The sequence below is a fragment of the Paralichthys olivaceus genome, chromosome 7, assembly GCF_024713975.1.
Source record: "Paralichthys olivaceus isolate ysfri-2021 chromosome 7, ASM2471397v2, whole genome shotgun sequence".
In the NCBI taxonomy this organism is placed as follows: domain Eukaryota; kingdom Metazoa; phylum Chordata; class Actinopteri; order Pleuronectiformes; family Paralichthyidae; genus Paralichthys; species Paralichthys olivaceus.
The window spans coordinates 3449413-3476962 of NC_091099.1; the positions used below are offsets into that span (position 1 = coordinate 3449413).

General features: G+C 43.2%; 2 protein-coding genes across 2 annotated transcripts; both read left to right on the forward strand.

The window, feature by feature from the left end:
- The first annotated feature begins 547 nt into the window (after positions 1–547).
- pnp6 (purine nucleoside phosphorylase 6) lies at positions 548–8703 on the forward strand. Its single transcript, XM_020106441.2, has 6 exons — positions 548–707; positions 2894–3063; positions 3166–3269; positions 5291–5466; positions 5551–5741; positions 6574–8703. Exons 1-6 carry the CDS (start codon positions 679–681, stop codon positions 6768–6770), a joined length of 867 nt encoding a protein of 288 aa, XP_019962000.1. The 5' UTR covers positions 548–678; the 3' UTR covers positions 6771–8703.
- A 3772-nt stretch (positions 8704–12475) lies between these two features.
- Positions 12476–27508, forward strand: calb2a (calbindin 2a). Its single transcript, XM_020106004.2, has 11 exons — positions 12476–12661; positions 16512–16588; positions 16695–16784; positions 18082–18162; positions 20715–20771; positions 22584–22661; positions 24138–24193; positions 24308–24347; positions 24515–24568; positions 25999–26070; positions 26669–27508. The coding sequence occupies exons 1-11, from the start codon at positions 12568–12570 to the stop codon at positions 26783–26785; spliced, it is 816 nt and encodes a 271-aa protein (XP_019961563.1). The 5' UTR covers positions 12476–12567; the 3' UTR covers positions 26786–27508.
- The last annotated feature ends 42 nt before the right edge of the window (positions 27509–27550 follow it).

Below are 27550 nucleotides of genomic sequence, written 5' to 3' on the forward strand. Positions count from 1 at the left end.
AGAGGGTTGTTAGTCGTGGGTTGACTGCAAATTTAGGAACCTGATGGTAGAAACCAGCCAGATCTTATAGTCGTTTATTGGACCCTGACTGCAGTTCTGTCACCCTGGTTTTTAAAGGCATACAAGGGAGATTCATTTGCTGATAGTGAGGGTGTTAGACTAGGGAATGCATGGTGCCGATGAGTGTCCTCATTAAGATGGAAGTACAAAAGTATGTGTGTGATGTGTGTGAGAGAGAGAGAGAGAGAGAGAGAGAGGTGAACTAGTTGTTTTTGCTTTATTCGTAATGTTCTGCAGAAGTTGCAGATTTAATCTTTTATCAAAAGTTGCAGATTTAATATTTGCCCTCCTCCTTCCTCTCTCTCTCTCTGTGTGTGTGTTTGTGTGTGTGTGTGTGTGTGTGTGTGTGTGTGTGTGTCCGTGCACGCGTCAGTGAGCTGCTCATTCTGCTGGAAAACTGGATTTAGTCTCCTGCCAGAGGCCCCGCCCCCCTGCCAGAGCGCCCCCCCCCCCCCCCCCCCCCCCCCCCCCCCCTCTGTCCAGTACGCGCTGACGTCAGTGCGCAGCGTGACCTCGGCAGTCTCCATCCTCCGTCACCTCCACGAGAGAAGCGTCCGTCAGCAGCGACACGAACCCGGGTCTGATCCACACCGCTGTCCCGCTCCTCGTCTGGAAGCTATGGAGGCTGCGTCCTGCTCATCCAGCAGGTGAGAACCGCGGGATCAGAACGCACGAGACGGCTAAACTGACATCGGGCATTTTGTTCTATCTGACAAGAGCAGAAGGTTTATTATGAGGCTTTATTCTAAGGATTACACCTCTCTGACGTCCTCAGGTGGGATTCACTTTAAATCCAGTTCGTGCATTTTACGCACGAAGAATTCCTCTCTATAATTAAAATGTCTGCGCAGTCAACAGGTCGCTGCTGTGCTTCTGCTTCAGCTTAGCAACAGCTCAGGCTGCTCAGAAACGCTGTGTGTTTTTGTTCCCCCGGGGACGTGCTGCCATGTGTCCGCCAAACTGTGAGGCTCCGAACCGGGAGGAGGGAGGAGGGAGGAGGGGAGGCCGGGTCCTGCTCCGCTTCTCGCTCCGGCCGCTGAATACTAAATTCCGGCAGCACCGCGGACAGCTCCCGGCCTGAGAGAGCCAGAGACAGGGGGGAGGGAGGAGGGAGGGAGGAGGGGGGACCACTTCCTGTTTCATAACAACACAGGCTGCTGAGTATGTGACCTGCAGTATTAGTCTTATACTGACTGGAGGACAATAAGAAAAAAGAATACAAACATCAAGCTCGTTCATTGTGGCACAGGAATAAAGATTAAACACAAAATTAGAGATTGAACACAAAAGATAAAAGAGGAGCATTGAGAATACAGACTAGCTTACATTAAAATATATTTATTTGATAGCTGTAAGTTGTTTGTCTGTTCACGCACTCAACAGTTCACATATAGATATCAGTCATATGTCCTGAATTCTTCTGTGAGAAATCAAGCAAAATGTTGAAAAACAAACTCTCTTTCAATGTTAATGAAATTAAATTTCCTGGATCCGTCCCCTGATCCAGATCTGCACCAAAAATGTAATGTTTCCTGACCCATACAGCAAAACTGAGAAACTCCACCACGCTTCATGGTAATTCCTCCAGTTGTTTTCACAAAATCTTTCTTACAAACTAACAAACCGACCATCAGAGAGATTGGACCTGTTGATCTTCACAAAGAATGTTCACACACCTTTCACCTAAAGATATTTGCTTTTTAAACGAACCAGTCGGGGTAGTTTTTATCTACATTACTGTGGAAAGATGATCTGAATATTCTATACAAATGTTGGATTGTACTGACTTCAATGTTTGGTTCGTTCTCATTCAACAGGTTATAATAACTTTCAAGCTTTTCATGATAAAATCTCTAAGTTACATTCACTCATTTTCAACAGTCAGTGTGTGTGTGTGTGTGTGTGTGTGTGTGTGATGCTGCCATGACCACCTGAAGTAATTCTTCAGGTTGAAGAACAATGTCTGTTACTGACAGACTGGCAATGACAACCACCGTCTGTGCTGTAGGATGAAATCAGTCCTACTGATTTTATAGAAAACAGAAATACGCCTCCTATTATCGCCTCCTTTTTCCCTCCTGTCTGTCTGTTGGTTTGTGTGTTTGTTAATTAGCAAGATTACACAAACAACTACTGGACAGATTATTATTGGTGGAGGAATGAGGTACAGGTCAGGACAGAACCCATTAAAGTTTGGTGTGGACGTTTCTTCAACATGGTGTCAAATATTTACCTTGTATTTTCTTTTTAGCTTGAATGTAATAAGAAAACCATATGGAAACACCCTGCAGCTGCTCTGTTACTAGTACTTAGTCATCATAACTTGTTTGGAGTTTCTGTAACTCCATTTCAGGATATTCCAGTAAAACCAGTTGCATAAAAACTTTTGTGAACTTATCTCTTGTGCAAAAACCAAACTCCCTTTTCCTGTTTGTAGGAGCTTAACTATTTCCCAGTTGTTGAAACAACAGCTGAACCTCCTTTATGTTTGCTGTTCATCAATATACTCTCTTATTAAATCTAGTGTTGTCATCGTTACATAATAATAATGTAAATCTTCTTTATATATTGTTTGGTTTTTCTTTTTTATAACTTCTACATACTTTATATTTCAAATTTATTTTAGTACAATTGCCGAATTCAAAACCGTCCTCGGCTGATAAACACGCCTCAAACACAAGTGGAATCCACACTGTCTTTCCCCCCACACACACTACACACATTCACACTGTGAAGCTTAAATATTTTATGGGTAGAGACAAAGACGTGCTGCTTCATCAGAGATAAAGTTTAGTGATATTTTTAATAAAGCATTTTGTTCGGTTATTTTCAGATACAGTTATGAGGAGTACAAAGAGACCGCAGAGTGGCTGAGGGACCACACGGAGCAGCGGCCTAGAGTGGCCATCATCTGTGGCTCAGGCCTGGGCAGTCTGGCCGATCTGCTGCAAAACAAGACTGTCTTCCATTATAAGGACATCCCTCATTTCCCCATTAGCACCGGTACGTCGTCTCTGTCCATTGCATTTTATTAGAAAAGCACCATCAGTGTTATGACACAGCTTGTACCAGCTCGCAGCTCATTCTGTCTGTGTAATCGTGCAGTACCGGGTCATGCCGGTCAGCTGGTGTTCGGGAGTCTGCAGGGCTGCGACTGCGTCTGTATGCAGGGGCGATTCCACTTCTACGAGGGCTACGACATACAAACGGTAAGATGCAGCGTGTAAAGTATAAAGTGTACGACGGCGCTGAGTACACCTCTGTGCTTTTAACTGAAATGGTAAATGATTTGTACCTGTGTCATCCGTCAAAAGACAAAAAGCATTCGCAGTCTCGATTCAACCTGACACCAACCTGCATGTCTTTGGATCATGTGAGGAAGCAGGAGAACCCGGAGAAGATCAACGCAAGCACGGGAAAAACATACAAACTTGTCAGAGAGACTTTATCAATACTACAGGCCCCAAAGCATATAGTGCAGTGTTTGAGTAGCTACCTGAACAGGAAACCAGAGTGTGAGGCTTAATAATCATCAGCTGCAGAACATTTACACAAGCAGATGAGTAAGGGCTTCTGGTTTGGCCTGAGGACTTTCTGTGGAAAGTGTCAGTGACTGATCAGACAGCGTGAGGGACGGTGCAGGAAGTCAACATCAGACGCTGACATTTGCTGATTAGCATATCCCCAAAAACAAAACAAACAAAAACTAAGTGTAAGACAAGTTGCAATTTAGATTTTGACCTCATGGAGTTGAACAAGTTGAACTATTTCACAGAATAAGTGAAGCCAGTTTTACTAAAACAGTGCTTGATGGATTGTAAATACATAATTTCTCCTGAATTTCTGTCCCCAGTCAACGTCCCTCTGCATTTCCAAACCTTGCTGATGTAGCTGATATTGGTTCCAGGATAAGTGAACTGCAGCACGAAGTTTAAACTCTGACTTTGTCGATCACTTTGAGAAAAGTATTAACAGCGTCTGCGGGCGGAGGCCTAATCTTTAAACTGTGGAGGTGAGCACAAACTCACTTTATTATTCTTGTCACAGCAGGAGCCTCTTTGCGAGACTCAATTGATTTTGTGCCTCATTACTTTAAAGAACTTTCTGTTCCTCACTGGCTGTGGATAGAGTTTGACTAAATGCAACTAATTGTTGTTTGAATTCAACTTTTTATAACTCATTAGATCAAATTTTAATCCTCAGTTTTGTCATTCTATCATAAAAAGTCGTATAAAATTTGTCTGCCTCTGTTTTTTGTCCAGAGCTTGACAGACCGTGGTTTATTGCACAACTCGGGCTAACAATTTACAAAGTGCGTTGAATGATCATGTGATGACAGTGAGAAAACAGGATGGCCGACGGCCTTTGCCCCATGGAGACACTGCTTCCTGGTTCAATCACCAGCTATGATGTTCCACCTCCGCTTAAATCATCCACATAATTCCACTGAATCATAAAATACGGTTTTATACAAACATTAATATAGAAGGACGGAGGCTTTGTTGGAATTTTAAACAAAATCATACTCCGATCAGAGAAGTGACTAATATACTGTTGTATAAAAATAATCTTTAAGCAGTAATAATGTCTTTTTACAGGTATAGTGTAAAATGTGTTGTCACACTTTTTGGAAAACAAACCAACTCACCATTTGCAGCTCAAGGAATCTACTGATGATTCTTCTATTACACAACACAGCTCACAATCCTCACGTTTTCAGTCTCTAGCGAGGCCACAAGTCCAGTGTAACACACTAAATGATACGCACATGATATGCATTTAAATAGAGGCAGGTTTTCACAGACGTATCAGTTTCTAGGTTTAGTTGACCTGATATATAAAATTTTTTAAAATATATATATTCTCCTGATCCAAATCAATGGAACTCTAATTTAGATCAAACGCTCTCATGTTTCATACTGACAGCACTCACCTTATCAGGAAACCTGGGCACTATAAACATTTCTGCTTCAACAGGCTAAAGATTTTTATTTCAACTTATACACACGTGTTATAGGAAAAAAGCATTTTTCAAATGTGACTGCGGAATTTACGGGTAATTTATAAAGGTTTTGCATAGAAACACAACTGTTTCAGACATCAGCAATCATCAAAATCCTGGAGTTCACTGACATCACCGCACGCAGACGCTGTCCCATTTAAATTGCTGCTTTCTCCTGTGGTGCGTTTTATCAAGACAGTAAAAGAAGAATATTGTTTGTCTCTCCAGGTGACGTTCCCAGTGCGAGTCTTCCACCTGCTGGGTGTGGACACCCTGATTGTGACAAATGCTTGCGGTGGACTCAACTCCACCTACAGCGTGGGAGACATCATGCTCATTAAGGATCACATCAACATGCCGGGCTTTGCAGGGCAGAACCCGCTCTGTGGCCCCAATGATAAGAGGTGCAGCACAAACACAAAGGCAGGAATATGAAAGTGAAAGTGACACGTTCCTGAATCCAATTCTTTTCTTTCTTATGACTCCAGGTTTGGAGAACGTTTCCCTTGCATGTCCGATGCATATGACCGAGAGTTGATGGCTCTGGCCAAGCAAACAGCAGCGGAGCAGGGCTGCGACAGCTTCCTGCAGGAGGGAGTTTACTGCATGGTGGTTGGGCCGTCATTTGAGACCATTGCAGAGTGCAGAGCTCTGAGGACGCTGGGCGCTGACACTGTGGGTTAGTACAGCTGCCTGCTGCTCACACAGAGGGATCCTGATATGTTGTGGGAAAGCCTCTTTATGGTGCATCTGCAAAAGGAGATGAACTGTGTGTGAATATATTATTCAGATGAGAGCAGATAATGCATTCTGGAGCATATGAGCATGTGGTTTTTATCTGCAGTATCCCCCTGTGGAATAGCCAAACCTTAGGTTGTGGTCTTAGGTTCAGTAATCAGACATTCAGAGAGGCTCATCCTCTATAACCTGCAAACAGTTTTCAGAGGGTCCATTTGGAAGTGCAGTTTTAAAGCTGGATTCATGTTGCACAGCTGGCACCTTACGTGACACGACTGTATGATGAGCTAAAGTTAAGGAAATATATATATATATATATTTATATATATATATATTTCCATCGGTGTTTCTACTTTCTTTAACATTGTGAGGTTGGACATTTTTTTATATTTTAATTAATGGATGTTAATGTATCAGGCTCATTGAGGTATTTTATATCTATGGGTGTATGTGAATTTAGTGCAGCTGGATTTTATCACCTATAAATGTGAAGATAGAGGCAATAGCTTTTTATTTACAGCTTACAGCCTATACATGTATCTCAGTCTAATCTGGGTTCAGGCTGTTTACATGCAATGGGGAATACATGAATAAACCAGAGACTACATCACTTCACTGCAGATCAAACAGACAGAACAAGCCCTGCAGAAGCATGTGAAATGATTCAGCCGTCAGTCTGTGGATGACGAATTATAATACAGTCAAGTTTAAAGTTTAATGGAAGTGCAATAATACTAAATCACAGTTCTTAATATTTATCTCTCCTCCTCCAGGTATGAGCACAGTCCCCGAGGTAGTGGTGGCTCGTCATTGCGGCTTGCGTGTCCTGGGTCTGTCCCTCGTCACCAACATTGCCGTGACAGATTATGACAGCCATGAGAAGGCAAACCACGAGGAGGTGCTGAAGACCACCCAGTATCGAGCCCAGGACCTGGAGAGGCTTGTCACCCACATCATCGCCAAGATCTAGGGCTGTTGGCACCAAACAAAAAGATGTGCATCCTTGCAGAAAGAGGCTTGGGGATAGTGGTGGATATACTGTAGCTTTGAATGAAAGATTTAAATGTGTGTGCAGATGGTGAGATGTACATGTTGGGATGAATAGGTTGATATGTATTGTATCACAGGGTAATGATGGGACTGAGTGAGAAGCTAGTGACCATAGAGGAGCCAGTTAGCCATTGTTCTACATGTCTTAAGAAAAAGTAAGGTTTGCTTTTATTCGTTTGGTCCAGTCAGTAAAAAATGTGCTGACCATCAGTAATTCAGACCATTTGAACAGTTAAATAGAAAGTAAAACCAACAAAGGGTGTTTCACAGACAGACCACACCAAGCCTTGATTTTGCCTGTGGTCGCCATGGTGAGAACTGTACTCTGCCGCGGCTTTAACCACACCTGACAATTACGACACGTGTCTGCAGCACCTTTAATGTGACTCATGAGGTGTTGACACCATCTATCCATTATCCATACCCCTTATCCAGGTTGCACCGGGGGTAATCCCAGCATGCATAGGGTGAGAGGCGGGGTGCATCCTGGACAGGGTGGTGTGCAGAGGCAGAGATTTCCAGAGCAGCTAAAGGCTCCGGGCTCCCATAGTGTTGAATTTAAATGTATAGACTGACAGAGGAATGCAGCCGAGGGAGAGCTTAGGGCTAAGAAGGAGGTGAAGAGAGGGAGGAGGTCTGATAGGTGTGGGGGAGTATTGGCATTTTGTCCACTGCCATCTTAGTTTTTTGATTTATGTTTGCAGGAGCAGGGGGTGGAGCCTGACTGAGCGCTCGAGGTCACTGCACGTCGCTGTCAATCACAAGGTTTCCACACCCTAATCCATAAAGTGCTCAATCGTCTATTTGACTCTAAATCGACCACGTGAGAGAATACAGGTTTCAAGCACTTCTGCATCAGCTTCACTTTCCAGAACCAAAGTTAACGTGCATTTTTATGTTGAATATGAAGGTTTGAGGGGTCAGATTTGGTGCAGAGTTTATTGAGGTGTCAGTAACAGTGAGTTTCTGCTCTTGACATGTTAGCAGGCATCGTTTAATCATGTAGAGACGTGAATCAACATATGAGAAGCTAATTGGCGAGTACAGAATGTTTTTTTTGTTCAAGAATAAGATCATTGGGACTAACTGGCTCTTACTTTTTATTGTTCTGTGATCGCTTAATATTAATATATATATATATACTATATAATACATAATATACCTATTTTAGCTAAAAATCTAATTAGTGTTATTAACCTGAATTAAGCCCTGTCAGATTAAGGAAAGCTCTGAATTGTATTCATATAATATGTCAGATGATTTATATAGAAGTCTAATCATACACCAAAATATAAATAAATGTATAGCCTATATAATCTGAAAGGATCTGTTTTCTTTGCACAACAAAAGACCATTACACTGTAATATCAGGGAACCAGCCAGAGAACCTACAGTTTTCAATCTTCTCTGTGCTGATCAGGAAGCTCCTGCCAGGTTCTCTTGACCGTCTCATTCATTAGAGCTGGAGAGGCACGAGAAACCCCAGATCAGCAATCCACCTCGTAAACCATTTGTATCAGGCTTAACATCCAGATGCTAATGGAAGCCTTAAAGGGGAATTCCGCTCTGAATGAAGCCCCCCTGTATGGAAATGTAAAATCTGTAGCCGCTTCAAACACGATAAACAGGAAAGCTTGTTATTCACACACAAGGGAATTCATTCTAACGTAAAGAAATGTTATAGAAACGTATTTTTAACTACCATTCTTTCTGTTTTCCTGTGGAGATAACAGCAAATGTTGCATTTCCTTGTTGGTCGTCCGTTGTCTTTAATCTTATTTACATGTCCAGGTTAGAATCAAATGTTCTTCCTCAGTTCATTTACATGCTGTCAAATAAAAACTTTCAGGTGACATCTGGACACTGTTGTTTTCTGGCACGGATTCACACACACACACTCACACACACACACACACACACACACACACAAACATTCCTGACCATCCACCTTCTCTGTGGGTGAATATTGTTTGTGTATGGAAATGTCACGTCTGTGTGTCTCATGAAAAAAACACTCCGGGGTAATCCCACCCAACCCCCAGTACAGTACACACACACACACACACACACACACACACACACACACTTGTCTATCTATTGTTGTGAGGACAATCATTGGCATAATGCAGTCCCTATAGCCCCTAACACACACACACACACACACACACACACACACACACATACATAATAACACACAGAGACACACACCTCATCAACACATCCACACTCTCTCTCAATCCTTCACCAGAACAAGCATCAAACAGATGAAGACGTTGTGACATTGAGACGAAGTGGAAATGACTGTTCCGTGCTCCGCTCCCCTTCTGTTACATAATTGATCCACATACAGCGCGTCGAGGTGCAGCCCACTGTGGAACTGAAATATTAATACAAATGAAGCAGGCGGCCTGACGACACAAACACAGCAGCCGTGGATCATATCTACACACATTCACGCCTCAGATTCACAATAAAAAGTGAGCGTCTAGCACAGATATGCATGAGGGAGGCTCGTGGAAGGCTCGCTGCTTTAAAAGGAGGGAAGTGGACGACAGGACGAGCAGATGAAGACAGAACGTAGTAATGACTAAAGGGAATAGGAGAGGAGAATGAAGTGTGTTTGACTCGGCAGCTCCCCCGCAGGCTGGCAACAGGCCTCGTTTGTAATGCAATGTTGATCCATCTATTGTCGCCGTGCCAACCGAGCCCAGCTCCCGCTATTGATTATTAAAGGGTGAAAAGAGAAGCTGAGGAAATAGTTCTGCTGAGTTCACACTCTGAGAAAAACCATCATAAGCCGTCTCACTCACAAACACACACACACACACACACAGCTGCTCCTGTGCACTGTCATGTGCCGGACCTTTAATGAGACGGCTCTGCTCCTGTTAGTGAATGTGACTTTTACAAGTGTGAGAAAAAAAGAGGTTGTGAGGGAACGTCTCTGCTGACTTTCACACGCTGCCTCCAAAGGCAGTTGGCTGCCAGCAGCGTGTCAGCACTGTACGAGCGAGCTGCAAGGTGGATGTGGAAAATTACCGCTCCACCTCAGAGGCGATGTGACGGGTCAGGGTTCAACTCTGCGTCCAAGAGCACGATGGGGCCAACTTGGTCCATCTGGATGATGATAATTATTGTATTTGCCTGCACCATCGCAGCCTCGGAGGAGGTACTGACCTTTAGCACTGAAATGACAAGATGCCAACATCCAGCAGTGCACAGACACACGTGTCAGTTAGTCTTGATATGATGACAGAACATTACTGAAAGTTAAAATCTAACGTACACGAGGAACATCGGATTTCAACACATGTTAACTCAACAAGCTGCCAGTACTTTACACTGCAGGAGGAACCAGAGGACGACACTCAGCTGGGATGGGATCAGCTTTCAACAATACACCTCCTAGCACCTCAAGCTTACTGTTGCTCACCATGATATGAGTTTGTCATATGATCGTATTAAACCTGACCAACTTTTCATGTACTAGGTTGGTGTGACAGTGGTTAGCACCTTATCCTCACAACAAATATGTTCCTGGTTTCAAACCTGCTGGCTGACCAGTGTGTTGTGTGGCGTTTACACGCCATTGAATCAATCAATCACATTTTATTCGTAAAGCCCATATTCACAAATTACAGTTTGTCTCATCGGGCTGAACAAGGTGCAACATCCTCTGGAGGAAAACTCCCAAAAAACCCTGATAACAGTTTGTGGAGGCCGCTGCAGTTCACCTTCACCTGGAGCAGAGGATCAAGCAGCGCAGGTGAGAGCCGTTAGCTGCTTGATCCTCTGGTAGAAGAGGCAGCAGCAGAGCAAGGAGGACTCAGACTCAGAACTCTTTTCTACCAGAGGATCAAGCAGCTAACGGCTCTCACCTGCGCTGCTTGATCCTCTGGTCCAGGTGAAGGTGCACTGCAGCAGCCTCCACACAGGGGAACAAAGATTTGGTTTGCAGCTGATTAAACTGGCTCCAAAACAAATGAATGCAGGTTTGAGTTTTTTTTAAATATGAAATCAAAAAGATGATCAAGCTGTTTTTACACCGTCACATTGTGTGAAACCTAATTTAATCTCAGATGTCACGATAACATTTTGACACATCACAGCAGGAAATGCACGGACGTAATTTACGACATTAATTAATAACCATTTAGTTCATCCTGACCCGGAACCCTGGTTTTGTGCTTACTTGCACATTGGCACGATTTACTAGACAAGCAAATGGAACAGAGCCATTGTTAATGCTGTTAATTACAACTGCAGTCCAAATGCCATGACAAATCAAAATGTCTCTGTAGAAATCAGCCTCTGCAGAGCTTGTGAAGAACTCCCAGCGTTCCTCAGACCCACACAGGTCAACTGAAAAGTGCCAGGAACATTTTTCAATATTCATATGTGTCTTTCTGCAGATTTCATCCAGCAGCAGGAACATGCTTCCAGGGATACTTGCCCTCGTGCTCATTACACTCTTATTACTTCATCCTCAACATTATCGCCTCCTGCAGTAAATGAGTAGAAGAAATACACTTGAGCAGGTTTTTTTTTTTTATGCTCACTCTCCTAATAGGATCTGTGGCTTTGGCTGCCTCTCTATGACCATTAATGGAAAAGTTTCTCCCTCTTTTTCTCCAGAATTTACATTTATTATGTGGGTTAATCACTGCAGGCTGGAGGCAGTGTGGGGAAGATGATTAGCCAGTGAGTTCTAATTAAGTCTGTGAAGCCTCACACACTGTAGACGGGCTCCGGGAGCTGCACGCTTAGATACACACACAGATGTAAGGGGAAGGAACGCACACACACACACACACACACACACACAAGCACTAAATACAGGGATGCATAATATTGAGATACTGGATCATACTTGGTACATGTGATGATGCAATAATGAAACGGTCTTCAAACTTACACACACACACATCACACTTCTATACTAATGAGGACACTCACTGACATACATTCCCTGGCCCCTTACCTGAACCATCCAAACTAAATGCCTAACCCTAACCTAAATCTAATCCTAACCCTGAAACCAAGTCTTTACTTCCTAACAGCCCACTGGAAAAGTTAGGACCAGTTAAAATGTCCTCACTCTAAATGTTTAAAACGGTCCTCACACAGATACAAGTAGACACACACACACACACACACTCTCACACACACACGCACATGTGTCACTACTGAAACATGGAGATGCATGCACTTGCACTGGATCAGTCTGCTCTCTGCACACGCACACATCATACAACAAGCATGTATTTAGTATGATGATGATAATGATGATGCAAGAACAGTCTGCTCACTATCTGCATCAAGACAACACACATACACACCCGTATGTATGCACGTGCACGTGCACATACAGTAGTCTGCTCACCGCAGTGCCAGAGATGTCACATCACACAACTGCATCCACATTAAGCTTGGATGCTCTCTCTCTCTCTCTCCCTCTCTCCCCCTCCCAACCCTCTCTCTCTCTGACACACACACACGCACACACACACGCACAACAGGACAGGGACGCTGACTCGGATAGATGGAGTCTCTCTGGGGCAGTGCGCCCCCACTGGCGGTGCCGGGTCGGTGCAGCTCGTGTGCGGGGTTAAAAGCGGCGGGCGGTGCGCCGGGGCTCCAGTGTGGGTGCGTTCGAACCAGGAGACGCAGAAAAGTTATCAGCGGGATTGTGAACCTGCAGCAGCAGCAGCAGCATCATGGCCAACAAAGCCCAGCAGCCTCCTCACCTGCACCTGGCGGAGGTCACCGCGTCCCAGTTCCTGGACATCTGGAAACACTTCGACAATGACGGTACGATTCTCTCTTTCTCTCTAAAGTTCCTCCACACTCAGAAAACACGAGACATGAATAAGATCACTGCTGAAATATGCATCTGAAACACTCCAAAAACCTTTAGACTATCAAGATGTCTTATAATAAAGAACAACCTCACAGCAAAACTATGATTTTGACATTTTAAAGTCACAATTCTGTCAATTCTAAAGCAAGGGAATCATTTTCTGGGCTTCTGTAAACTTAATTGGTAGTTCGAAATTACCCAAGGTACCTTAAAGGGATAATAAAGTGTGTAACTGATGAAAATATTGTTTGTCTTCATGTCTTCTATACTTGATAGATGATAAAGTTAAAAGCAAAAATCCAAATAGGCACATTATTATTAATATTATTATTATTATTGTTGTTGAATTGATTTTGACTCTCGACTCAAGTGTTAGTTTGCACCAGTTAATCACTGTTTTTCTGTGGGTTTAAATCATCTATAACCACTGACAGTATTCATCAGTAATTGGCTGAGAATGATGCTCCTCACAGGGCTATTGACATGTGTGTCCAGTCAAAGAGCAGCTCCATCGATAGGTGAAGACTCACGGCTGCAGATGGCTCCGAGCTGCAAAAATGGATTTATGGATTTATGATGTCGTTGAAATGTCATGAAATGTTCTGCGTGTGTTAATTTCTCCCCCCTCTTTCCATATGGTCTCAATCTTGATCATCTTATTGTATTGATTCTTGCACATCCTGTTCTTCACGTCTCACTCTGCAAATATCTGTGCGTGCACGTGTCTGTGTCACAGTGAGAGGACAGTGAGGACAATAGACACTTGTGTGGACAATGGACAATTTGAAAAGAGAAAATCATCTTATTTTATTTCCAGCATCTCGTCCTTTTGTTAAAACGTCAAATCGGTGATGATCGGCTCTCATTACAGAATCAGAGGCAGGGAGGACAAGCACTGGTCTCTTTGGGGGGCCACTTAATTAGGAGATAAGATCAAACTGACAATGTTAACCAGCTCCCTGGTTTATTAGTTATCAGCTGCAGCCGGGCTAATTAAAATATCCATTCATCATCAGCCAGAAAAGTGAGTTAGTATGTGGGACATACTGGTCGTTATTAAACATCCTCAGTCCTGCTTGCTCACTCAACTTTCTCCAGATGTCCAACGAGGTGTGGATGTGTCGCAGTCATCTGTATCACACACACGCACACAAACACACAAACACACAAACACACACACACTTGGGAATTCATTGTGAACAGGATCTGTTTTTGATGCACACATGCAGAAACGTGCTCCTCAGGGAAATCAAGGTGGAATGAGGAGGTGGTAGGAGTGCAGAGGCTTTAGAGCCACAAAGATAAGTTATCATTTCTGTTTTTTAACTCTGTTTCTTGGTCAGTGTGTGTGTGTGTGTGTGTGTGTGTGTGTGTGGACATCAGTCCTGTTCCAACCAGGGTTTTAAGCCCGAACGCTGACATGTTTTACATATCGTGCTTTGCAAACCAAATACAACCCCACTGTGCATCAACTGATTTGGCTGGAGTGTGTGATTCCTGTGCTCATTATCCGGGGAGTGTCTGGTGTCTCGGGCAGCAGGAGAGGAGAACTAATTTGTTTGCTCAGATTAAGTAAACATCTCTGAGTTGCAGATAAAAATACACAAGAGGCGATGCACCCACACATGATGAAACCACATATTCCCCTGTTGGCCCAGGATCAAATCTCATCTGGATTGCATCTCTCTCTCTCTCTCTCTCTTCTCTCGCAGCTCCTCCACTCTCATCTTCCTCTGCCGTCACCGTTCAAACCTTTTCAATTCAGTCACTTCAAAGCTGCCAAAGGAAACAACTGCAGCTCCATTCGCTAATTATAGAACAGTTGCTGTCAATTATTTTTATTAACCTGAATACGTGGGAATTTGGAATATTGACACAAAATCTTCCCCTGGAATCGACCCAACTTTGATCCCAGCACAAGACATTTGAATAGACAGGGCTGAAGTCTGCTTTGAAAGGCAAATGCACTTCATATAGGGTTTGAAATATGAGTTGGTGCAGCTGCCCGGTTTCCTATGTCGGATCTTTAGAATCAGAACCAGAAGAGTAAATCTCCTGAGACTGACGCAGTATCCCAAAGAGGGTGCCAAAAGTGGTTTTGTGAGGCTTTTACTTTGGCAGCGGGTGCAAGATTTAAGAGGCTGTGCAGAGAGACTGAATTATATGCAGGCAAGTTGAAATGAGCCATCTCATTAAGACGTATATCCATCCATCCATTATCTACACCACTTATCCTTTTTAGTTAAGCGTGGCTGGGGACTGGAGCCCGTAAAAAAGTAGTTTAAAGTGAATTTGAGGTGAATAAATTTGGAGCTCTGCAGCCACTGGCAGTGATTTCCCACATCTACCCACCGATATAACATCATTGATATTCACTGTAGAGGATCAATCCCTGGACTGTGGACACTCTGGGAGCAAAGGACACAGTAATTAGGCTGCAGCACAAACCTTAAGCATGAAGTTGTGATATAGAACTCGTGCTGCATGTGAATAAACACAGATGCACAAATCTGAGCGCTGTACAGTCGCTGCATTTATTGAACGAACGACAGCGCTCCGGCCTGTAATCTGTCATAAATCTATTTTTATTGTCAGTTTATCTCATTCCCCGTGTAGTTAATCACATTCTGTTCTGTTTAATTATCAAGCAGGTCTTTGCTCTCCGGAGAGCGAAATGTCAATAAAACCCACAGGAGGGAGGCTGGATAGCAGCGAGGCATTTGACTGTCCCACTTACTGAAACAGCACAGCTCGTGTTCATGGGTTTTGATCATATCACTGAGGAGTGTGCATGCAGCCCCCCCCCCCCCCCCCCCCCCCCCCCCACACACACACACATACACACACTGCACATATGAAAATGTCCATGGTTAGAACAAAGACGTTAAGATGCTGCTCGGATAGAGAGAGGGACTCAGATATGAAGCTGAGGCACAGTTAGAGGGAGCGGAGAGGAAGTGGCATTATAATCTTTGTTAGTGTTTAATGAGGCCGCTCTGCCTTCCAGGGTTTTATTGAAGCAGCGAGTTACATCGTTTGGAGCCATCTGTCCGGCCGTTCAAAACGCTTGTTGATAGAATATTGGCACCAGTCCACAGACTACCTGGGTGAAGCCAGCGCAACTCATTGGTCCTCTGAATAGGTTCTGTCAGGGCGCCCGAACACCAGGAATAAAGATAAAATGAGACGAGGAGAAAATCGTCCACAGGATAAATTTGTCATCACAGAATCCAAAGATCTAATCTGACAGGATGATTGATAGCACACAGTGAAACAAGAGGAAGCTTCAGTTTCTGAGAAAACATTGTCACTTTCATAATTTATGTTAGCTTAAAAAAAAAAAAAGATAAACATGTCTGAAAATCTTTTTCTTTTAGGCATCACACTGTTGTTTCTCCCAGTGCAGACACTGTCATCCATATCGATTAGTCCCATTTGCCAAACTCCCCTCTGACTGCGTTATTGATCTTTGTGGAATAAAAGAAGCTGCTTGTGGATCATCACCTTCAGAATCCTAAAGAAGCAATTTTCCATATATAGCTTCTCCTTGCGTGCAACCCTGTGAGTGCAGCCAGTCTTTGAGGAGTGATCAGTTTGCATCGTGTCAGTCAATAGTCTAATCTATTGAGCCAGAGGGGGGAAGAAACAGAGTTACGGCTAAAACGCTCATGTTTGAATCGATAACGGCAAAAGTGCGATCTGTTTGACACTGCGACCACATCGGAGTTAATGGGCTTTCATGAAAGCCCTTGGTGGTGAAAGCTAAGATCAACATGGCGTTACGACCTGTTTGTCTCCCAGGTAACGGCTACATCGAGGGGAAGGAGCTGGAAAACTTCTTCAGGGAGCTGGAGATGGCCCGGAGAGGAGCAGGGGTGGTAAGTCTAGAGACTATAACTTAAAACACACACACACACACACACACACACACACACACACTGACCAGTCGGGCTTCACTTGTATTGGCTGCAATTCTTTTTCCAGGACCCTTCAAACCCCACATTCAGAGAAAAGATGAAGGAGTTCATGCAGAAGTTTGATAAGAACAAAGATGGACGGATTGAGATGTCGGAGGTGAGGATCTGGAGCTTTGTGTTTTATGCTTTAATATAATTATTTTCTTTAAAGGTTCAGTGTGTAGAATTTAGTGACATCTAGTGGTGAAGTGTCATGTTGCAGCTGAATACCCCTCACCTCACCCTCCCCTTCAAAACATGGAGAACCTGCATGTGGCAACTTCAGTCGTCATAAAACCTCAAAAGGTTTTTAGTTTGTCGAGTCTGAGCTACTGTACAAAACATGGCGGTCTCGTAGAGAGGACCTGCTCCTGATGTAAATATAAAGTATTTCAATATAAAGAAAACAACCATACACGAGTGAAAACATCACTAGGATTATTTTATATTCAATTTCTGCCAATAGATCCTTTTCACCTCAATCTTACACACTGAACCTTTAAAAGAAAAGTTTTTGCATTAATGCTTGTTGCTTCCTCTCATCTAACTCTGTTGAGTTAGATGAGAGGATTAATATCACTCTCTTCCATGGCCAGCACCCAGAAGCATAAAGACTATAAATAAAGCAAACAACGATACTCTTCTAAAATTGAAAAGCTTAACAATTTGGCAAATACACTTTGCGGCTGGCAGTAATATGATAAGATGTATATTACTCATATACAGTTTCCATACTTCAATCTGTGCAATTGCTTTGGGCCACTGCCATGCTCTAAAGATTTTCTATATGTGTAATTTTACTGTGTAAAATTACTGTATGTTAACTTCATTAAACTGTGACTCAGACCCAAAAAACTGACTTGAAGCAAAGCTTTGTGTTTTCTGCTTTTAGAGGAAGGTGAGAAAAAGTTATAAAAAGAAAACAGTAGGATGATTCACAAAGCCAGAGGACTACAGCTCAAGTGAGAGGATTCAGAAACCCGATCAATACTCTGATCGGTGGTATAAAAGCCGTCTTTATCATCGTCCCTGTAGAGCGTCAGTTCGGGATATTGCTTTCCCTCGATTTCACCATTTTCAGAGTGAGATGTGAAAGAGATGCAAAGAGGAGGATTTTCTGCAATATCAATAATCCACCTCCAGCCGGCAAAATCTGCAAATGAGTTTTAGCTTCAATTATTGTAAAAAAAAAAAAATCCAATATAGAGCATCCGAAAACATCGTTTTTTAAAAGAATTCCAATTTAGGCATAGCCCTGCCACTGAGGTTACGTCTCTCTATTATTAATGTCTGAGGTGCCCATTTGAAGCTTTGCAGACGAAAAGCTCCCCAGCCTCATTTTTTTTGTCCCAGCTTTTTAACTCCACCATCTTGAGCCCTCACCACTTCCATTTCCCTGTCACTTGTCTCTCCAGCTGGCCCAGATTCTCCCAACTGAGGAGAACTTCTTGCTGTGCTTCAGACAGTTTGTCAGCTCCAGTGCTGAGTTCATGGCGGTAAGTGTGTTTCTGAGTGAGGTTAGATGGACCGGTATGTTTCTTCTAATGCAAGGTGCGATGCTGCCCCCGATTAACAAACTGTTATTTCATTTGGTTCTTTGAGATACTTTTTGACTTCTTGCACAAAAGCCTCTTGTTCACTGTGAATCGTAGTAAGGACAGGTTTGCTCTAACGAGCCGTTCGTTCAGGAGCCAGTCGACCATGCGAGGGCTGACAGCCTGCATGTTCTCGTTTGTACCTACCAGCTAATTTCACGGATTAGTTCCCTGTCTGTGGTTGAAGGTCTGATACTAATTAGTGAAATTAACTGGAGAAAACCACACGCTCAATGCCTCCATTGCACAAGGTTGCCTGTGTCTGCTGTTGAGACGTAGCAGTAGCATTTGAAATCGAGCAACAACACCTGCTCCGTCGTGAACTGGAGAAGTGGCCGAGCAGAAGAAAACGATAATGTTTGACGGGAGCGAGACGAGGAAAAGGACAGCTGAGGTTTCAATCCCTTCAGTTAATAACCCTCCTGTTGTTTCAGCTTATTTTAGCTGCAGTGTTTTTTTTGCTCAGCATCTAATCAGTGTTAATTACTCAGGCTGTAAATTGTTCTCTAAAGATGAAATGTGTTTGCTGGTCTATGGAGAAGTTATGGTTTGTCCTCAGACTGTCCATTGCTGCAGCTCCTCTTTTCAGCCTCTGTCTCAAACACTTGGTTTTAGCTTCTGTCTCTTTAAGACCCCTCTCTCCATAAAGCCAGCTGACCCATTCTTTTGTGATTGGTCAACCACTACCGCTTGGGGGCGTGTCAAGACTAGCTGCTAGCCGTGCATTATGGGAATGTCGAGCATCTTGATGTCATGTGACATCACAAAACCCCAGAAGTATTGACTAATGTGTTTTCTGTGGAAAACAGGAGCTCCCTTTACCACAGAGGCTTTTTAACTTTGCAGAACTTTTACATCAACAAAAAAAATATAAACAGTAGATGTGTAATTTAAGCTAGTAAATGTATATAATACTGATGTTTAACATCCATAAAGAAGCATGTGCGTTGGAGTATCGGTAGAGTAACAATAGTTCAAACAGCATCAGTGGTTTTGTTAGACAGAATCGTCATTTATATCACATACTAACTGCATGTGTAAAAATCTAGTTTATGGGAACATTTCACACACTTTCTGTTTTGCAGGAAACAAATGAAAAGTTGCAGGGAAAACTGATCCAGTGCAATATTGAAATGATAACATCTGTGTCAGTGTCAAATGTTAAAACAAGACGGTGGCAGTTAGCTGAGCAACCAAATCAGTTTGGCCACTCAGATGGATTTTTATTGGGCTGATGCTAACACTGATATCAGGAAGTAAATAAAGAGAAACTAGAGAAAACATATTATTTACATATAAAACACAAAATGACTGCATTGTTTTCATGTTATTGCACATCAGCAAACATAAATGCTCAAGGGATCATATTGGCAGATTTTTACGAGTCAATCGATAAATAGCTCAGACTATTTTAATTCACAAAAACAAAATAACAATGCCCACTTCATTCTCTTACGTAACAACAGAGTTGTTTCTCTAAGAAATGGTTTTATATGAAAATCTTCGAGCACCATAAACAAGTTCAGTGCTGCTGTGAATTATGAATAATGAATGAACGTTGGAGTAACAAAAAGCCCTTTGCAGAGCTGAAAGGTACCAGCAACGGGAAAACCATTTATTCCACTAAACGCCTTCAGAAGATAAGAAAATGGCAGATTTCGTGTTAGATCTGCTGCAGTGGAAAGGACGGAGTCAATTAGAAACCAATTACATGTCGGGGAAGAGGCTGTCCTCGTCTCCCGTGTCAAACTTAGAGGGAATAATGAAACGAGGGGTGGAGGATAAATGGAAAAGAAGCTGTGGAAAGAGAGAAGGATGCAAAGGGCGAACGGGAGAACGCGGGAACAGGGAGCACGTAAATGAAATGTCGATGGGAAGTAGAGAGCCGGAGTTTGAGAACATAAAACAAGAGCTGGGGATTAATCAGTCTTTGCCGAAGGGTGCGGGGCGGAGGAGGTGGGCAGAGAGGGTATTAAAGGGTTAGAATGAGGAAGCAGAACTTTCTATTTTCAGAGTCATATATAATGGATAACCACTGTACCACTGTAGTGCCTCTCTGCAGAGCCCAGAGGAGGAGCGGAGGAGAAGGGGGAAGGCCATCCATCTTTGATAAGGAGCCCTCCTTTGGACAGGGACAGCTGCTAGATTAAAACATTCATTAAAATGACTTTCTCTCCCTCCCTCATTTCTCTCTCCGTCTCTCGCCCTCCGCTCTGTATGTGGGCGGATGGGATTGTATCGAAAACCGTGTGATTGCAGCCACGGTCCGCACTCTTGTGGTCGTCCCCCCCTCTGGGACGAGAGAAAAATCAAACTCTTAGCACGGTTAAAGAGCGAGCTGGGGATCGATCAGAGGGAATTTATGCATGGGGGGGGGGGGGGGGGGTGTAAATCAAGATGGAGGAAAGGGTCTTCAGAGAGAATTCCGCCCAGTGTTTTTTGATTTCTTTCAGGCATGGCGGCGATATGATACAGATCGCAGTGGTTATATTGAAGCAAATGAATTGAAGGTACGTCATGAATCATATTTATTTTCTAATTCACACTATTTATTCATCTGTTCTTAAAAGTCCTCATACTTATGTTTATTTTGTTTTGTCTCCCCCCCCCCATGCACATTCACTCTCATATCACATTCTCTACCAGAGCACTTTCCCAAAGGACTAATCAAATAGTTGCGCAGCCACTTAAACTGTATCCCATGTTTTTTCATATAATCACTTTCAGTTTATTTACATGTAATTCAAACTGTGAGTCTTGTTCTTCTACACCCACTAGATGTTCTGTGGTTTTGCACTAATAAAAAAGAAAGAAAGAGGCAAAATGGATCAATTGTTTTGTGCTATGCTGAGTATCTTCCTCACTATGATACTAATCCTGAATCTGTTTGTATATTTAAAGGAAAAGAAATAGGAAATACTGGTGTTCACTTTGCAGCCAAATATTAGCTGAGAACACTGATAGTCTTCCCGGGTACAGGTGCTGCCATCTTCTGCTTTAGACGTAAAATGTGGAAAGGTATCGAGGTCCAGCTGATTCACGTGCTCAACCAATCGTGATTCAGTCTCAGCTGCCAGTCGTGGCGTTTAAACCCTTTTTTAAATTGCATCAAAAACCAAAATTACCAGAAAAATGAACAGTTAAACAAACGCCGGCGTGAATGGAACGATCTAAGATGACACGAGGCATCCTTGAGATTGTTTTGGACTCTGTCCCGTCCACGAACATGGAGGAGTCAGGGGTTATGACCTGTTCTCTTTAGCTTGACTTTTGGGAGCGTTCCATCAGTGCAGTGGCATCAATCTCCTTAACAAAGAAAGCGAATCAGCATTTTTCCAGGAGCATTGATTCTTAAAAGACACTTGCACATTTATTTTCATATCTGACTGCAAAGAATCTTTAAGCATAAGAAAGTGACTGAATCCCAGCTGCAGGATTTTCCCTGTCAGGACCATCGAGTGGCATCTTTGCTAAAAAGGTCCAGTGTTGCACCGAGAGGTTTCCGTGCGTCACCTTGTTTTATATGTGAGGGCGGGTTTAGAACCAGACAACAGCTTTGACAGAGGAGAGTTAAGTGGCTGCAACACAGGAAATTCCCCAATGACCAGTTTTGTTCAGGTGAGGATTCAGATGCAAAAAGCTCCACAGATCACACAAATATTATTCACTTCAACACCTCCCGGAAACGTTGTGTCGAATCACGTTAAGGAAAAAGCTCCACACAGGGGAGTCGAGCATTAATGGGGTCAGTGGTTCTGCATGTACAGATTAGGCTGCTCCGGTTGTTATGGGATCGCATCTCTTCCAGCTGACCAGATACAGATGAGTTACTCAGGTGTGGCTTTTTAAAAAGCTTTGGGAAAATGCAAATCACAGACGACTGTGAGAGCACGTGGAAAATATTCGAGTACATTGACTCAGGTACTCCACATATTTTCTACTGCCTTACATTTACTCTGCAGATTAGGTTTTTAAATACAAAACACGAAACAAATGCACTCATTTTCTGACCTTTTCTTATCTTTCATCCTTTCGCTCTTCCTCTGTTGTCATAATTTTGTCTTTCATTATTGTAAACTTTCTAAATATTAAGAAGATAGTAAAGTAAAGAACAGTATTGATGTTTCTGTTCACTGAAAACTGACATCAGAGACTTTCTCTGTTCGTTACTAAATGTGAATACGTCTGTCAGCTCTTTGAGATCTGATGGTGCTGTTGAATTCGATCTCGTCACTAATTAAAGCTCTTTCAAAGTTGTGATTCTTCAAGTAGCCTGTGTCTCTGCATGTTCCTGCTCACGTCTTTTCTTGCTCCGTCCTCAGGGCTTCCTGTCAGACCTGCTGCAGAAGGCGAACAGACACTACGACGACCAGAAGCTGCAGGAGTACACACAGACCATAGTAAGACTCACACTCACACATGGACTCGTTCATACTCAGGAGAACCACACATTTTTACTACTAACACGTTGATCAGACATATTTTAGTTCAAATTTAGTTTTAGCGTGATTCTATTTACCGTTGAACAGGAAAAATATTTGTGTTCTCTCCTTCACACCGGATTGTAGTGAACTGGAGCAGAGATTGTAGATCGTATTTCAGGGTTTCACGACGGTAACGTCAGGATAAAACACACAAATAAGCTGCTTACTGTGCATCTGTATCTCTCAAAGTAAGTTTAAGTACTATGAATAACCAAATTGCTGTTCACCTTTGTGGCCCGTGCATTTCGATTCGATCTTGAGGTTTTAAGGAGTTTTGGAACGAACAAATAAATAATAAGAATTTTCCAGTCGCAGGAGAAGCAAAGTCAGACTCTGGTACTCTGGTACGTTGGCCTCCAGAGGGTGAGAGGACTATTTGCTTTTGGAACAGCAGCTTGCTTGCTGATATCAGCAGTTTCAGCTCCGGTGATGAACTCCATTGCAGCGGTGATGCTGTTGTTAGATCGTCCCAACACTCAAATGTTTATTGTGTATTCAGCTTCATCTTCTCAGACAAACTTCCTGCCAAAAATCAGCAAAAACCGACAGCGTATATTTCAATTCTAAGACTAAATTTCACCTCCGATGATTTCCTTCATGTATAAAAACTCAGCGGAGCCGAGGAATCCTATAAGCACTGTGAGCCATGAGTAGGTTTTATGAGAGGTGTACATATCTGGCGTGCAGGATCTCAGAGGCTCTTCGTGTTGGTGGCAGCAGCGCTGTGCGGCTGAGTGGTCATGACCCTCTGTGTCCTGCAGGTCGGGTGTTTACAGCCCAGATGTGCTCACATCTGCCTCTTCCTGGAAGCCCCAGAGCTGACCTGATTTACCGAAGCAGTTTCCTCAACATGCTTCTTCACAGATGTGTAACATAGAACACATATATACACAGCTATATTTTTCCATTGTACTATCTGGAATATCTCATGCTAACATTATGACGATATATATTTGTACATATATACACGAGTCTACATGTGATTCTAAAATTCATACCTGGGTTTTATTGCTTTGGCTTTCGCAAGAAACACACTATTTTATTTTATTTATACTTTAAATGTTTAAAAACTGTAATTAAATAATTTTTCATTTTAAATGAAACTCTCATATAAAACTATTAGACCTCTGTTCTGTAAAAGTTCACCATCATTCATCGGCTGAAATGTCTGATGCAAGTTTTATGGACAGTGCCTCAACTGGTCCTCTGTTAAAAAAAGTGTGGATGAATTATGGATGTCCATTCTATTTCCCAGTCGCTGACATTCATGGGACCACATTTTCCTTCATCTTGACAGCATATACCTGTGAGAAAAAAATAAACTTAAAACCCAGATGCTTTCAGTTTCTCTCGTCTGTCTGTTCCTATCTCTGTTCTGCTCCCACTTTGTAGCTCAGGATGTTTGATCTGAATGGAGATGGGAAGCTGGGCCTGTCAGAGATGGCCAGGTAATTTCACTCACTTCTGCTCACTGTATAAATGTTGAAACACATCGCCTGCAGAAGCATTTGAATAATTTAACAGCTATTGTGTCCGCTAATGAAGTCCCTCTCCCCCCGCAGGCTTCTTCCTGTTCAGGAGAATTTCTTACTCAAATTCCAGGTAGAGAACGAGCAGCTTGTTTGCATTGATAATTAATGTCACTGGTGACATTACATCTACAATTAATGTGCTGCTGCCCCGAGTTTAAATATTAATGATTAACTTCAATTCATCTGAGTTTTATTGCGACTGAGCCCGATAATGAAAATCAGATCTTGTTCTTTCAGGGTGTCAAGTTGACCACTGAGCAGTTCAATGCCATCTTCACATACTATGATAAGGTCGGTGACACTCTACTTAACGTGGTCATAACTAACACATGCTTTAAATTTCAGAAACTACACTTTTGACAGTTATGGAAAAATATGCCTTCTCTAATTCTTTTATTTTCATTCATTTGATTTGAATTTTTTTATAAATAATCTCACAAACCACTGGTGCACTGCAGCGAAGACAGTTTCCCTTAAAGGCAGCTGTGGCTGAGGGTGTAGAGCGGTCGTCCACTAACCAGAAAGTTCAATCCCGTTCTTCCCCATTTGCATGCTGAAGTCTCCGTGTTCCCTCAAAGAGAAAGTGCTGCCCACAGATGCACTGTATGAATGTGTGTGTTAACGCGTGAATGGCAATAAACTGTGACTGTGAAGATCTTTGAGCGGTGATGAGGACGAGAGAAGATCTTTATAAATACAGAACATTTTCTCTGCAGGTCTTGTTTGAGCCTTGGCATTAAAAGTCGGAGAGCATGAAGTCAGAAAAGAGCTTCACAGCAGTGGGGGGGTTTGCGTGCGCTCACGTCGCGGCTCGTTGGACTGAGGGCTTGCAGTCTCTCTTGCTCACTTGCGAGAGGGCGGGGTTGGATATTCAATTATGGATGAGCCAGTGGTCCAGTCCATCCATGTAGACACTGCGAACAGCACACCACCATTTATGTGTGTAATTAGTTTCATCAGTTTGTTCTGAGCTCAGCCCTTGCAGCTGAAACGCAGGCAGCTGCCGTCACTGATGCTGAGACATCGTGCGCAGGCCGAACTGTGGCCGGTCAGCTGAACACTGACATGGCTCACAGTGCTTGCTGTGCCACCGCCCCAAACTGTGCGAGGCCTTGAAAAATGTCTGAAATGCAAGATAGCGTGCAACTTGGACAGACTGGCTGGTACCTGATGTCGCTGCGTTTTCCTGAAACTCTGCAGTGGCCGGGGTCTTTCATCCTTAAAGGGAAAATAAATAGAATTCTCCCTTTATTCCCAAGATCTGGGAGACTTCCGTCTAATCATCACAGAGCTCCTACAGTGTTAAAAAATAAAGCTGGCGAGACGCGAAGCTCTGAAGTCATCTTGAAACTGAGCCTAGATACAGAACATGGTCTTGTGCCTCTTGCCAAAGGAAAATTTCCAACATTCTGGACTGAGACTTTCCACAATGTGACACATAACTCATTAATTAGCGGAGTGGCTGCACTTTACAGCAAACCCTCTCTACAGAGCTGTGAATGGGAAGTCGTTTTTTAAATCATTATTCATGAATGGCCATTTGGCCGGTGCATTCATAACGGCAGCCATGAAATATTGAATGGAGTCAAGCAGCAGAGCAGTGCACCAAAAAAATCAAGAGGCTCAGAATCCAAACATAGCTGGTGCACGGTGTCGCAGTTTCATTGGCTGAGCATCTGATTATCTTTCCAGTTCTCACAGTCTGGTTCTGATTCTTTCAGGATGGGAACGGCTACATCGATGAGCAGGAGTTAGATGCTCTGCTACGAGACCTTTACCAGACAAACAAGAAGGTGAGATGAGGGCTTTGGAAAAAAGTTTACATGCACTTGCTCTCTTTTTACTTTCTGTGCAAACAACGTCACTGGACGAGGCTGAAAAATGTATCTGGCAGTTAACGGCGATTATAAAATCTCAAACACAAACATTTCTCATCAGCAAATAATGAATCCTCATGACCAAAATCTTTCATTTCAAACACATCTCGTTGAACAGGACATTAAAACATGCAAACAATGTCCAGCGTGACAAAATAATGTTAACTTATAATAAAAGTGCTCCCTGTTGTGCAGCAAATCAAATCCAGTTCGAAGAAATGATCAAATTGACCATTTTGCACCGTGTGTGTTGGGGCTAGTTCCGACCAATGGGTGAAGGTTTCATGTGTAGGTGGGCGGGCAAGTGCCTGCAAGCCCAGTCAGGCTCCACCCCCTACTCCCTACAGCTCAAACTGTCGGACGAGCTCAACACAACCCTGATGAACTCAGACTGAGAGATTCGTTTTTTCCTTCATAGGCTTGAGTTATATTTAGCTGGATTAACTTTGCTTGTTATTCAAGAAATTACTAATCAGCTTTGCTGCCTCCATGTTACCTCCCCGTGTGTTTTCAGGAGGTGGACCTGAAGAACCTGACGGGCTACAAGCAGAGCATCATGAGCCTCTCTGATGGCGGGAAGCTCTACCGCGGCGAGCTGGAGATCGTCCTCTGCAGGGAGCCCATCGTGTGACTTTCTCCTCTCTCGTTGCATATCATCATTTTCTCTGTCTGCCCCGTCCTGCTCTCCTGAGACCACCCCTCCTCCACCTCCAGCTGCCTGGCAGTGTATACCAGGTGCATGTGCCGGACACTCCCACCTCCCCCTCCCCATCATGTCCCTGCCAACCCGCCCCTAAAGTTGCATCTGCAGAACGAATGATAAGTGCACTGGCAGCACGCAACAGCTCTTCTCTCTCAAAACCCCCATTTTCTGCAGCCTGACCCTCTCCACCCAGACCATGACCTCTCTGACAACCTCTAGCTTTTTGCCTTCTCGACTCTCCCGACCGCGTCCTTTACCGTTTCTGACCTCATCCCCGTCTCTGCTGTGCCTGACTTGCAACTCCTGACCAAAATCCAAAACCCCTTACTCCACAGAAATGACCAGTTGATAAATCCTGAACCTTGACCCAAGCTTCATTGACCTTCCATCCCCCTCTGTCAACTTTGCATTAGATACAATATATATATAGAGAGAGAGAGAGAGAACAGACAGCTCTATTTGGAATTTATTGAATTTATAGTCTGTGATGGAACCGATATTGAATTTTCCACTTCTTATTGTCCCGATGCCCTTTTATTCCATCAAAACTCCTCTGTCCCATTGCCATGATATGATTTTTCATTTTCAATGATTGTTTTTGGCTGATACTGTCAATTGGAAATATTAATAAAATCTGTTAAGATAAAATAAGTTTTGAAATTGTCTTAATTTGATTCTGCAGACTGGATTCAG

Coding starts and splice junctions, on each gene's coding strand:
- pnp6 (XM_020106441.2), top strand. CDS start 679: ATGGAGGCTGCGTCCTGCTCATCCAGCAG. Junction 3,064..3,165: donor TCATTTCCCCATTAGCACCG/GTACGTCGTCTC, acceptor GTAATCGTGCAG/TACCGGGTCATGCCGGTCAG. Junction 5,467..5,550: donor TGTGGCCCCAATGATAAGAG/GTGCAGCACAAA, acceptor TTATGACTCCAG/GTTTGGAGAACGTTTCCCTT.
- calb2a (XM_020106004.2), top strand. CDS start 12,568: ATGGCCAACAAAGCCCAGCAGCCTCCTCACCTGCACCTGGCGGAGGTC. Junction 16,785..18,081: donor GACGGATTGAGATGTCGGAG/GTGAGGATCTGG, acceptor TTGTCTCTCCAG/CTGGCCCAGATTCTCCCAAC. Junction 20,772..22,583: donor TTGAAGCAAATGAATTGAAG/GTACGTCATGAA, acceptor CTCCGTCCTCAG/GGCTTCCTGTCAGACCTGCT.